General features: G+C 43.9%; 2 protein-coding genes across 3 annotated transcripts in view; one reads left to right on the top strand and one right to left on the bottom strand.

The window, feature by feature from the left end:
- Nucleotides 1-12,828, bottom strand: part of LOC6045799 (myosin light chain kinase, smooth muscle) — a 184,963-nt gene that overhangs the window by 123,127 nt on the left and 49,008 nt on the right. For both annotated transcript variants that reach the window (XM_038251763.1, XM_038251764.1), the window contains exon 2: nucleotides 10,895-11,744. In XM_038251763.1, the coding sequence (XP_038107691.1) occupies nucleotides 10,895-11,744 (850 nt within the window). The remainder of the gene's footprint in view (nucleotides 1-10,894; nucleotides 11,745-12,828) is intronic.
- LOC119766650 lies at nucleotides 2,265-2,698 on the top strand. The gene is made up of 2 exons (XM_038251770.1): nucleotides 2,265-2,390; nucleotides 2,464-2,698. The coding sequence occupies exons 1-2, from the start codon at nucleotides 2,276-2,278 to the stop codon at nucleotides 2,688-2,690; spliced, it is 342 nt and encodes a 113-aa protein (XP_038107698.1). The 5' UTR covers nucleotides 2,265-2,275; the 3' UTR covers nucleotides 2,691-2,698.

The raw sequence follows: 12,828 nt of genomic DNA, 5'->3' as shown, positions 1-12,828 counted from the left end.
TGTTTAATAATTCAATAATTTAATAATTTAATAATTTAATAATTTAATAATTTAATAATTTAATAATTTAATAATTTAATAATTTAATAATTTAATAATTTAATAATTTAATAATTTAATAATTTAATAATTTAATAATTTAATAATTTAATAATTTAATAATTTAATAATTTAATAATTTAATAATTTAATAATTTAATAATTTAATAATTTAATAATTTAATAATTTAATAATTTAATAATTTAATAATTTAATAATTTAATAATTTAATAATTTAATAATTTAATAATTTAATAATTTAATAATTTAATAATTTAATAATAATAATTTAATAATTTAATAATTTAATAATTTAATAATTTAATAATTTAATAATTTAATAATTTAATAATTTAATAATTTAATAATTTAATAATTTAATAATTTAATAATTTAATAATTTAATAATTTAATAATTTAATAATTTAATAATTTAATAATTTAATAATTTAATAATTTAATAATTTAATAATTTAATAATTTAATAATTTAATAATTTAATAATTTAATAATTTAATAATTTAATAATTTCATAATTTCATAATTTCATAATTTCATAATTTCATAATTTCATAATTTCATAATTTAATAATTTAATAATTTAATAATTTAATAATTTAATAATTTAAAAATTTAATAATTTAATAATTTAATAATTTAATAATTTAATAATTTAATTATTTAATTTTTTAATAATTTAATTATTTAATTATTTAATATTTTAATAATTTAATAATTTAATAATTCAATAATTTAATTATTTAATTATTTAATAATTTAATTATTTATTTATTTAAAAATTAAATTATTTATTTATTTAAAAATTAAATTATTTAATAATTTAATAATTAATTAATTTAATAATTCATTAATTTAATAATTCATTAATTTAATAATTTAATAATTTGATAACTTAAAAACTTTCTTAAAAAAAATAAAAATTAACAAAAAAATCAATTGCAATGCTTTCGTAATTTTTCAATTTAATAATACGTACTTTTTCAGGATTTTTGAGTCTGTAAGTTTTGATAATTTCAAATTATGAATGTTTCTTTTTATTTCAAATTGTTGAATTCCAGATTTCTTATTTTTAATTTTAACATTACATTTCGCTTTTAGACGGAGATTTTAGCAGATTTCTAAGTGGATTTCGTCATGTTGTGTTAATTGGGAGTAGAATCAATTCTACCTGATTCAGAGTGGCAACAGAATTTTATTTTTTCAATTTAAACCAACATATTTAAAAATTTAAATTTTTTTAATAAAATTGAAAATTGTTAACATTCAAAAAATCTGTTTCATATGTTTCAATTTTTAAAAATTCTTCTTTACTTTGTCCACTATTTTTTTGAATGTATCTTAATTTGATAAATTTGATTGGTATTTATAGCCATTGAATTTGACTTGCATGCAAGTTGGAGAATGTTATAATTTTAAAATGGCTATAAATGAGTGTGTTTCAATTTGTTTAATAGTAAAATAGTCGAAAAGTAGCTAATAAACTAACAAAATATCTCATTAATTTAAAGATCGCTCCTTGAACATATATTTCAGAGTTTCGTAATGAGTTGTAATGTTATGTTAAATTAATATAACAACTCTCAATACATTAAAAAAATCGCTCCTTGAAGATTATTTCAAAGTTTCGTATAAAAAAAAAAACAATCAATAATTTTTAGAAGAAAATTTTCTTCATTAACAACTTCTTAGAAATTGATGTTTTCGCACTCAACGAAAAAGATTGAATTTATTTAATTCCTAATAATATTTTCCTTTGTAATTTGAAAGAAATTCTATCGTTCTCAATTATTTTGTTTATCAAAATTGCTATCCGCGCGAAATCCGCGCCTGAGCAAAATTAGCCAGCAAATCCGCGCCAGATCCGCGCGATACGCGCCATCCGCGCGATCCGCGCCGTCCGTAACAACCCTGAACCTCAGACTGTATTTGGCACATCTGAAGGACCAGTCACTGACCTACCGACGACACGATAAGCCACTCGCCTCCAAAAAGTGGGCACCAAATCGGCTTACCCCTCCGGTTCCTTTGGAACTGGAAACGTCAAAGCGAAAAACTCGAAAAAATTGATTGAATTTGGCAACCCTTCTGCTTTTGACGTTTACAAATGTCATTTCTAAAATCAGATTAAATTTTGTGAACATCGTCGACGGCACCAGATGACTTCTGGAATACGGATCAATCCGTTCTTTTCCCCCAGCGCACCAAGAAACTTCTATGGACGACAGGGTGTCCTCGTCGCTGATCCACCACAAGCAGACTGGCAAGCACAAACCCCACCAGGACTGGGAAAGTCGCGAGCGAAAACCGTGTGGTGTGCGCGACAACGGTGGTGTGGAACAGCGAAGGAAGAATCACGCTGCCATCCGATATTGACGCCCCTGAACCTATTCCATTCTTTACAGTCTCAATCCTACGCGGAAGCTTCGACACGTCATTCAATTGCCGGAATTCACGCACCCCACGACTCCGGCTTCCTTCTTGGTCAGAAACCCGGTTCCGGAATTTGCCAACGAAGCTCTCTTTGGCACCGCCGTATTCGACAGCGTGCCACGGGCCGCGGTCGTCTCCGGAAGGCTTGGACCACCTCCCCTTCTCAGGCCTGTCCTTCGTTGCGTTTTTGGAGTTGTGATGACGGAATCGCCGAATAGCTTTCTAACGGTGGAGTTTCCGGCGAAGAGCTTCAGAAGTGGAGCACTAGGATCGAGGCTAACCTCGCATAGGAGCTGGGATTGGGAAGCAGCGGAGGATGCGCCTGTGCAGTTATCAAGCTGGGATGGGTTCGGTCCGGATGCCAGCGTGGTTTGTGTTCTGTTTCATCCACTTGCCAACGAGCAGTGCAGTGCAGACGGCCCAATAGGTCCATGGGTCGATCGGGACCCGCCACTGTGTAGCAGTACCATCAGTACAACCCTCTTCCGTAAGAACGGCAGACAGAAAAGATGAATTCGCCAAAATTTTTGCGTGCCATAATTATTTTTGGCTTATCTTCTCGCGCTACACCTCGACCTAATTATGTCATGGGTTGAGCGCCACCCCTTATGGGAGACTTTCAAAATACTTTGCCTTGACCTGTTATGAGATCCGCACAAGAGGGAAGAATCTTCAGATGCTAAAGTTTGCGACAAGAGCACTTTTTTGACTCGAACGGCAGTCAGAGATTGCAAATTCTTAAGAGATGCTTCGGCTAAACTCGTGCAATTATTGCAATTGTAATGTTGCTCGAGTTCTAGAGAACCGAAGTTGTTCTAATTGCACCTCTACTGAGCAAATCTCGTCTCGAAAAATGCCACCGAGTCCGTCTGGGATTGAACCCAGGCCATACTGGGATTTAGAGGCTACCACGCTAACCACTAAACCACCGGACCCGACACTCCAAGTAACGTAGCTAATTAATGTTACCGAAGTGCGTTGGCTCATTTGTGGGGAATTGGTTGGGCGATATTCTCGGCACAGGTGGCAACCGGCATCATCCGTAGCAGAGCGACCACTCCAACCGACAACCCAGCGCTTTCGGACTCCACCAAGGGGTCGAAGTTCCGGGGTGAACCCCCAGGCAGCTCGTCCGTCAACACACGAGCTGGGCGGCGTCCGTCAACACACGCCGCGGTCGAACCCTCGACCACCAACCGACCGAACCGGAACGGCCTCGTGGAGGCCTAGGTACACCGCCAAGTTCCCGCGCGCATCCGCGCCGTCGTCGCAACCGACGCCAACATCGCAGCCTCGTAGCTGCACACCTGTGCGCCCCCGCACACCGGAAGTGATGCCGAACGCACGCCGATAGTGCCAACCCGTCTGCTGTTAGCCACCGGCGGAACCATCTCGCCGTAGCCGAAGCTGTAAGCGCGCCACCACCTGATCGCCGGATCGCCAACCAACACACGTAAAACCATGGTAGTGTAAGTACGAACTTTTTCCCCCGACATGCGCATGATCGATCGTTGGCCAACCCCGTGGGCATTATAAGAAACCCCCATGTTATGTTGCGTGATCGCAAAACACCCCAGTGAATAATAGCGATCACCCGAATGAATTTCGCCCCCCCCAGCCAACGATAATGAACAGGTAGAGAGACAGGAAAAATCGAGTGGTACCGAGGTATCGTGTAGGACTAGCATGCTAAAGATCTGCGGATCGAATCTCGTAGGGCCCGAAGTTTTTTTTTGTATTGAATAAATTATGCAAACCTGAATATACGATTTTTATGAGTTTCTGGAGTAAATTTGTGGTTTTTTCTTATGTTTTCTGAGGCATCTTTTCACGACTTTCGCGGTAGTTTTATGTTGGGTTCCGCCATTCTGGCTTCTGAAGCGTTCTGAGGAAATTTGATTGGGGAGATTTTCTACCTGTGATGATAAGAACGGGGCAAGTACAATCTTTTGTTTTCTAGATCTGAGGTATTTTTTTTGAGTTTGCGATCTTTTTCTTCCGTTTGTAGCGCCTCGGCTAACCGCCGAGTTCTCGGATGAGTCGGATCGTTCTCATTCGCAAATTTTGGCATCAAGGATACACCCGCCCTGTGGCAGGGTCTCATAGCTGGGCAAAGCAGCACATGATGAATGGTCTCCCTTTGGGAGTGGCACTTAAGCCATTCGTTTAATTACGCCAATGCGATCCGACCGACCGCCTCCGGTTACATTTGGCGCCCAAAAAGATTTGGCACGTAATTTTTTTTAAGCGAATTGATTTTTTTCTGGATGTTTTTCTTTTGGTTGATTTTTTTTGAGTACTCGCAATTTGATGAACTTTTTCGTAAATTTTTTCTTGTAAATAATTTGTAGTTTTAGATTTTTCTGGAGTTTTGAGGCATATTTATTTGGTTTCATCAATTCTTCCCGTTTTTGTATTTTTAATAATTTTGTAGCTTTAGAAATTTGTAGATTTAAAGAATATATTTTTTTTACTGCACCATTCTATTTAAGTAATAATATTTTCAAAATGGCTCGGCTTCCATGTGCAGAATATTTGAATGCAGAGCAAGTTGATTATGAGCTAGGGATCCGCAATCAGCTGACACAAGAGAATGACGCTCTTGATTTTGTAGGCAAACAAACACTTTTGAGAACACTGTTAAAAAAATACGTTAAAAACTGGCAAAATTACCATTCCCACTACATGATTGGTCAAGAAATTGAGGGAATTAAGAAACATGTCGCGTTGATTTACAGTGCGTGGCTCAAATCTGGTCGAACCCCAAAAATTGAGGCTCGGTTGTTGCATTATTGGAGGAGAGAGATGGTGAGGGAACTAGAGGGGATTATGAGAAAATTTGAAATTGAACCACCTTCGCCGGCTCAGGGACAGCTCAAACTTTGGTTGAATCCTGGGCTAAATCCAGATCCAGGGAATGAGGTTGGCGCAGACGGTAACCCCGCCGGCGGTTCAGGAACACCCGGAAACGGTACTACAGCACCGGGAAGCGGATACGGTACACCACTTACGCCGGGAAACCACAACAACGGTGGCAAGGGAGGTAACGGTGGAGAAACCGGAAATGAAGACAGGGACATGGATAGACGCCTTGCGCATCTGGAACGGATGTTGTCCGGATTGACCGTAACGGTCACGGGTATGGCCGAGCAGCAAAAATCTCAGCTAAACCAATCTCAAGGCAGCAACGGAAATGCCCTCGGGAATCCAACCGGGTCGATTCCGAAGGAGAAACCGAAATTGCGAGTCCGCCGCAGCGGTTTGTTTTCTCCGGTCGCAATCACAGACTCGAGTGATGACGACGAGGACTTTGAATCGAGGAAACGTGACAAGGACACGGCAAAAGATTCTTATCAACGTGGGCAAACAGGCAAGAACCGAAATGACGATGACGAGCTGTCCTCGCTTCTCAGTTACGGCTCGCGTGGGCGTAGACGACACGCTGAGCGTTTGGATGACCGAGATCTTCTGTACCGGATTGAGAAGTGGAGGTTGAGGTTCTCTGGGGACAACAGGTCCATGAGCATCGAAGATTTTCTGTATAAATTGGACACAATTTCCAGACGCGAGGGAGTTTCTCAAGAACAGATCTTCCGACATGCTCACATGTTTCTTGATGAGACAGCCTTGGATTGGTTCTTCACGTTTGTCGATGAGATGGACAATTGGGAGACATTCGAGAAGCTGGTCAGGATTCGATTTGGGAATCCAAACCAGGAACAAGGTATTCGAAGCAGAATCCAAGGGCGAAAACAACACCGGAACGAGAAGTTCATCGAGCTTCGGACATCGAAAGGCTTAACAAGCCGTTGTCAAAGCCGCTTTCAACTCACAGCAAGTTTCAGACGCTCTGGCAGAACATGCACTCGCATTACCGGACAAAAATCGCACCTGGAACGCAAATCAAGTCTCTGAAAGATTTGACAGAAGCGTGTCAACGGATCGACGCTGTGGACACGAGCTTGAATCCTTCCGGGGAAATAGCTCACCAAAGGATGGTGAACAACGTGGACGTTGAAGAGAGCGAGAACGATTCTGAGGCGTCGGCGGATGTAAACGTGGTACGAACCCGTCAGGCGAGAGACAACCGGTACACGGCTAGACGGCGAGAACAACCCGAGCAAGAAGGAGAGCGAGAAAACGTGTTCCGGCAGCAACCCCCGCAGCATCAGAGGACGGAACGGAATCAGGTGAACCCAAACCACCAAAGACAGCTACGACACAACCTAAGTAACGGCGGAAATGGTGAACCATCCGGCGTTGTGAAGTGCTGGAACTGTCTGGAGGAGGGCCACATCTGGAGAGAGTGTTCGCGTCCCAAGGTGATCGGAAACCTAGGCCGAACTATCACGTGTTGCGAAAGATGCGCGACAAGAAACTTCCAGTTCAGCAGCCGGAACAATCAGAGAAACTAATTTCGGGGTGCAAGAAATGGAATCCTAGCAATCCTGAATTGATTCCCAACGCAAGAACAAATCCTACTGAATTTGACCCACTTTTAAGAGTACACCACATCCGCGTGAGTGTGACCAAATGTCCACACATCCGCGTGAAGATATTCGACCTCGAGATGGAAGCGCTGCAGGATTCGGGCGCTGGAATCAGCGTGATCAACTCGCCGAGCTTAGCTGAGCAATACGGCCTGAAGATCCAGCCCGCAGCGGTGAAAGTCAGCACGGCAGATGGCACGGAGTACAAATGTTTAGGCTTTTTGAACATTCCGTTTACCTACAAGAACATCACGCGAATTATCCATACGATTATTGTCCTGCAGATTTCCAGGTCGCTTATTCTAGGTGCCGACTTTTGGGAGAGCTTTAGGGTCCAGCCGATGATCGACGTTGGCAACGGACCAGAGTCCATCGAAACGCTGGACATCGTGACCGAAACGCAACTCTGTTTTAACATCGAACCGTCTGGTGAGCTGCCGAGAAAGAACCAGACGATACTCTGGACATTCCAGCGTTCGACACGCTTGGCGAACCAGCTCCCGAGAGCATCGAGACGGAACACGAGCTGACGCCGGAAGAGCGGGCGGAACTGATCGAAGTCGTCAAAGTGTTCGAGTTCACCGCGCCCGGGAAGCTAGGACGCACACATCTGATCCAGCACGAGATCATCCTGAAGGAGGAAGCAAAGCCGAGGAACCAGCCCGTCTACAAGTGCTCGCCTATCATCCAGAAAGAGATCGACGCGGAGATCGAGCGGTTCAAGGAACTCGACGCCAGCGAGGAGTGTTACTCCGAGTGGATTCCAGTGGAGGGATCAGGGTTTGTCTGGATTCACGGCGGATCAACGCGATGATGGTCAAGGACGCGTATCCGATGCAAAATATGCAGGATATTTTTCACCGGCTGGGCCGCGCGAAGTACTTTTCGATTATTGATTTGAAGGACGCTTACTTCCAGATTCCGTTGATGGAGGAGAGTAGGAATTTCACGGCTTTTCGGACATCCAAGGGGTTGTTCCGGTTTAAGGTTTGCCCGTTTGGTCTGACCTACGCACCGTTCACTATGTGCCGGCGTATGAACAAGGTACTAGGTTTCGACCTTCAGCCGCAGGTCTTCGTCTATCTCGACGACATAGTGATCGCGACAGAGGATCTGGAACAGCATCTGCGGAATCGTGGCCGAACGGTTACGCAACGGCGGTCTCACGATCTCTCTTGAGAAGTCCCGTTTCTGCAGGAAGCAGGTTATGTACCTGAGCTATCTGCTGACGGAACGAGGCGTGTGCATTGACCAGTCGCGGATCCAACCGATCCTGGATTACGCTCGGCCGAAGAGCGTGAAGGACATCCGGCGACTCATGGGCCTCGCGGGCTTCTACCAGAGGTTTATCGAGGGGTACAGCCGCATTACGGCGCCGATCACGGATCTTCTGAAAAAGGACAAGAAGAAGTTTACGTGGTCTGAAGAAGCGGAGAAAGGTTTCAACGAGCTGAAGTCGGTTCTGACGTCCGCGCCGATTCTGGCCAATCCGGACTTCACCAAACCGTTCACGATCGAATCGGACGCTTCGGACAACGCCGTAGGAGCCGCGTTGGTCCAGGAACAAGAAGGGGAAACACGAATTATCGCGTATTTCAGCAAGAAGCTGAGCAGTACGCAGAAAATATACTCGGCTGTTGAGAAGGAATGTTTGGGGGTACTCTTAGCGATCGACAACTTCCGGCATTACGTCGAGGGGACACGTTTCAAGGTGGTCACTGACGCGCGCAGTTTGTTGTGGTTGTTCAAGATTGGGGCGGAGTCCGGCAACTCGAAACTTCTTCGTTGGGCTCTCCGCATTCAGTCGTACGACATCCAACATGAATACCGGAAGGGCAAGAGCAACATCACCGCGGACTGCCTGTCGCGTTCCATCGAGTCTCTCAACGTTTCCCAGATCGATCCGGACTACGAGGAGCTCACTACAAAGATCGCGTCCAATCCGACGGAGTACGCGGATTACCGAGTGATTGACGGAAGGATCCTGAAGTACGTCAAGAGTTCGTCGCGGCAACAGGACCCACGGTTCGCTTGGAAGCAGTTTCCGATGCCCGAGGAGAGAAGAGAGATCATCCAGCAGGAGCACGACAAGGCGCACTTCGGATTTGAGAAGACGCTGGCGGCCATCAAGCAGCGATTTTTCTGGCCGAAGATGAACGAGCAGATCCGCAAGTTCTGTCGCGAGTGCCTACCGTGCCAGACCAGCAAGGCCGGAAACGTGAGTGTCACGCCGCTCATGGGATCGCAGAAACCTGTTGAGTACCCGTGGCAATTCGTGACGCTCGATTACATCGGGCCTTTGCCCGCGTCCGGGAAGAACCGCTGCACCTATCTTCTCGTTGCGACCGACGTTTTCAGTAAATTCGTCCTCGTTCAACCGTTTCGAGAGGCCAAAGCCGGTCCTCTAGCGGATTTTGTAGAAAACATGATTTTCCGACTCTTCGGCGTACCCGAGATCATCCTTACGGACAACGAGTCCCAGTTCGTGTCTAAGATTTTCAGGGGTTTGTTGGAATCATACCACGTGACGCACTGGTTGACACCTGCCTACCATCCGCAAGTAAACAACACGGAGCGCGTGAACAGGGTCATCACGACGGCGATACGAGCCACACTGAAGAAGGAGCACAAACATTGCATTGGTACTCGTGTCGGACAACGCTGCTCAGTTCACTTGCGACGAATTTGAGTCCTACTGCAAAGCGAATGGAATCACCCACATCCTCACCGCACCCTACCATCCGCAATCGAACGGGCAAGCGGAACGCTTTGTGGACACCATCAAGCGAAGAATGAAGCCTGGAGAGCCACTGCAGAAGACACTCGACGTGTTTCTGGCAACGTACGGGTCGACGCCGAGCGGAACAACCGAGCAGAAGTCACCAAGTGAACTGCTGTTTGGACGTCAAATGCGCACCACACTCGACCTACTGCGACCACCACCAACACCGGTTGCTGAGATGAAGACGACTGCTGAGAACGACCAGAGACGAGAATTTGCACCTGGCGACTTGGTGTATGCGAAGGTGCACAAGCGGAACGACTGGTACTGGGAGGCAGGAAAGGTCATCGAAAGGCTCGGCTCGGTGAACTACAACGTGTGGTTGGACGGCCAACGTTCGGGGCTGATCCGGTCGCATATCAACCAGCTTCGTCCACGGCACGAGTCAGCGGATTCGCCGGCGCGCGGTCGCGCTGTTAACCTTCCGCTGGAAATTCTCCTGGGCGAGTTTGGGTTCGCTCAACCAACAACCGAGGACGTCACGTAAGCAGCTGTGGTGGAACCGGAAGGCGCGAACCAACCAGGGATCACCGAGCAACCTGGCAACAACGATGGACCGGAACCAGCTGTGATCCAACGGCCGATCCGGCGGGCTTCGACGGGAAGTATTCCGCCGAGTGGCAATTCCGTGCCGAACACTGTCCATAGCGAGACGCCGCACCAACACACTTAACGTTGTGCGGTTGGCACACCTTGCGAGGTGACAGCTTTGTCTAAAGCGAGCCACGAAAGAATAAAGACACGTTTTTGTAATCGCTCACTGAAGTTAGTTTTTAGACTTAAATAAATCTCTAATGTTAGTCTCTAACTCGCGTTTTTATTAGCGAAAGACATAACAATTATAAAACCAGTCTGTTCCAGAATTCAAATTGAACTGACTGAGTTGCATTGCGAATCCAATCAGCGACTCCGCCGAAGTGGGCTTTGTTTGGATACGACTAAACCGGGACCGACGTTTTACTTCCTCATCCGATTGGAAGGCGTGATGACACATATCTCATCTCAAGAAATGCGGGCGGGTTCGTCTCGGATTGAACCCAGGCCGACTGGACTGAGAGGCAACCACGCTTAACACTACAACACCGACCCCGGATATTCTGCATAAACGACAATTGAAAACAAAATACTCACCTGAATTCTAAACTGTCTTGTATAATCTTATTATTTCGAAGCCAAACATAGACGAACGGTATCTGGCATTTTATTGCTAAGTTGAGATTTATTTTACTACCTTCTGCCCTTGTGATTTGCTTCGGCAAATGTCGAATTATTATTGGCGGTTCAACGATGTTGTCTGATAAAGTTTCCTTGAAAATTGTCGTTTGCATGTTAGGCCCAGTATTATATCCGTATGAATTTTCCATTGAACAGTAATATGTTCCGAAATCTTCACTTTTAATATTGTCAATGACCAGAGCGGAAAATTGCCTTCGAGTAACTTTTTGTCTTCTTACAGATGTCGAAATTTCGTTACCATTTAGAAAGAATCGAGGTTTTCGAGAAGAAAGCGATCGATATGTGCTCGTTAACACTATTTGTTTCTTGTCTTGCACCCAATTTGTCATAAGATGTCTTTTTATGGTTATGTGTGCAATCCTTTGATCTGCTTTCATTGATAGTACAGTAAGTCTTGTAGTGGCACTTATGCATCCAAATGTATTTTCAACGGTCAATCTATAAATTCCTGCATCGTTAGCTGTTGCTTTTTCAATGTGTAATGATTTTAGGTATGTTGCATCTCTAGTTACAATACGCTTCGAAGGCAATATAATGTGTCCATCTTTATCCCAAACCGACCACGATTCTGAAACACTATGTATTGTATATTCTAGACATATGTCTTCTCCTTCTACAGCAGCTTTATCTTGAGATAGGCAATGAAAAGTCGGTGCCGAAAGTTGTATGTCTATGTCACTAGGATACATTTTCCCCCTAAAAGAAACGTATCGCTTGTTGCGTTTTGTATTGTATGTGTCACAGACTAAAATGAGAAGACAAAATATACGTTATTTTTATTTTTGAACTCATCACAATGACATAAATTATTGTTCGGTAATTTTGGAATAAAGGAGAAAAGCTCGGAACTTAACCTCAAAGGTAAACAACCGAATGAACTTTTTTGACAGGTGTCAGCTCCGGGACTTAGCATTTAAAATTATAATTGTGCCGGTTGTTCCGTTTCGCATGGACACATACACGGCAAGGACACGGCCACGGGAATGGCCAGGAACAGGCACCTACACGGCCAGGGACACGAAAACGGCCAAAGCACGGACACGAACACGGGCAGGAGTCCGAACAAGGACACGGCCTAAAGCACCTCCACGGGAACGTCCAGGAACAGGCACCTACGTGGTCAGGTGTACGTACATGAACACGGCCAGAAGCGCGGACAAGGACACGGCCACTAATACGAAAAAAAACTCGGGTTATGACGTTTCACGCAATCGGAAGCAAATTCAAATTGAAAAAATCCCGATTTGACACCTGTCAAATCACTCAAATGGCACACACAAAATAAATACTGAGTTCTTTGAGTTCATTTGCTACGTCACGGTTTTCTTGCCTATACAGCCCAATGTCCGTATATTTAAAAGTGCTATGGCAACACTGCCCATAGCGAGACGCCGCACCAACACACTCAACGTTGTGCGGTTGGCACACCTTGCGAGGTGACAGCTTTGTCTAAAGCATGAGCATGAGCATGGATGACTGCCAATGAGCTGCTAGGGGAAATTCTCGTATCTTTGGCAGGTTAATCACTCGCACCTAATTCCATCCAATTTGCTGATTTTCACTATTTAAACAACTAAATTTGCAAAACTTTTGATATAAACTTCCTTGCTCACTTCTTATTGAGTTATTTATCACTCGATTTCAGTTGAAAACGCTTTTAATTAGCTTTAATTGAATGTCAAAGTTCTTACCTGCCAACATTAGAGGCACGCTGGAATTAGATGCTGTTCCCCTACTCCGTTATTGACGGATCAGCTGAAGTTACACAATGAACCAACAGATGAGTAGTGGGAGCTAATCATCCTCACTGTATAACCGCTGAAGATCTC

The sequence above is a fragment of the Culex quinquefasciatus genome, chromosome 2 (genome assembly GCF_015732765.1).
Source record: "Culex quinquefasciatus strain JHB chromosome 2, VPISU_Cqui_1.0_pri_paternal, whole genome shotgun sequence".
Classification (NCBI taxonomy): Eukaryota; Metazoa; Arthropoda; class Insecta; order Diptera; family Culicidae; genus Culex; species Culex quinquefasciatus.
Note: the sequence above shows the minus strand (reverse complement) of the source record. Positions and strands in the feature narration are given on the sequence as shown.

What these genes read in the sequence shown, in the direction of transcription:
- LOC119766650 (XM_038251770.1), top strand. Translation starts at nt 2,276, where the DNA reads ATGGACGACAGGGTGTCCTCGTCGCTGATCCACCACAAGCAGACTGGC. An exon ending in TGGTGTGCGCGACAACGGTG is followed by an intron (nt 2,391 to 2,463) that starts GTGTGGAACAGC and finishes CATTCTTTACAG; the next exon opens with TCTCAATCCTACGCGGAAGC.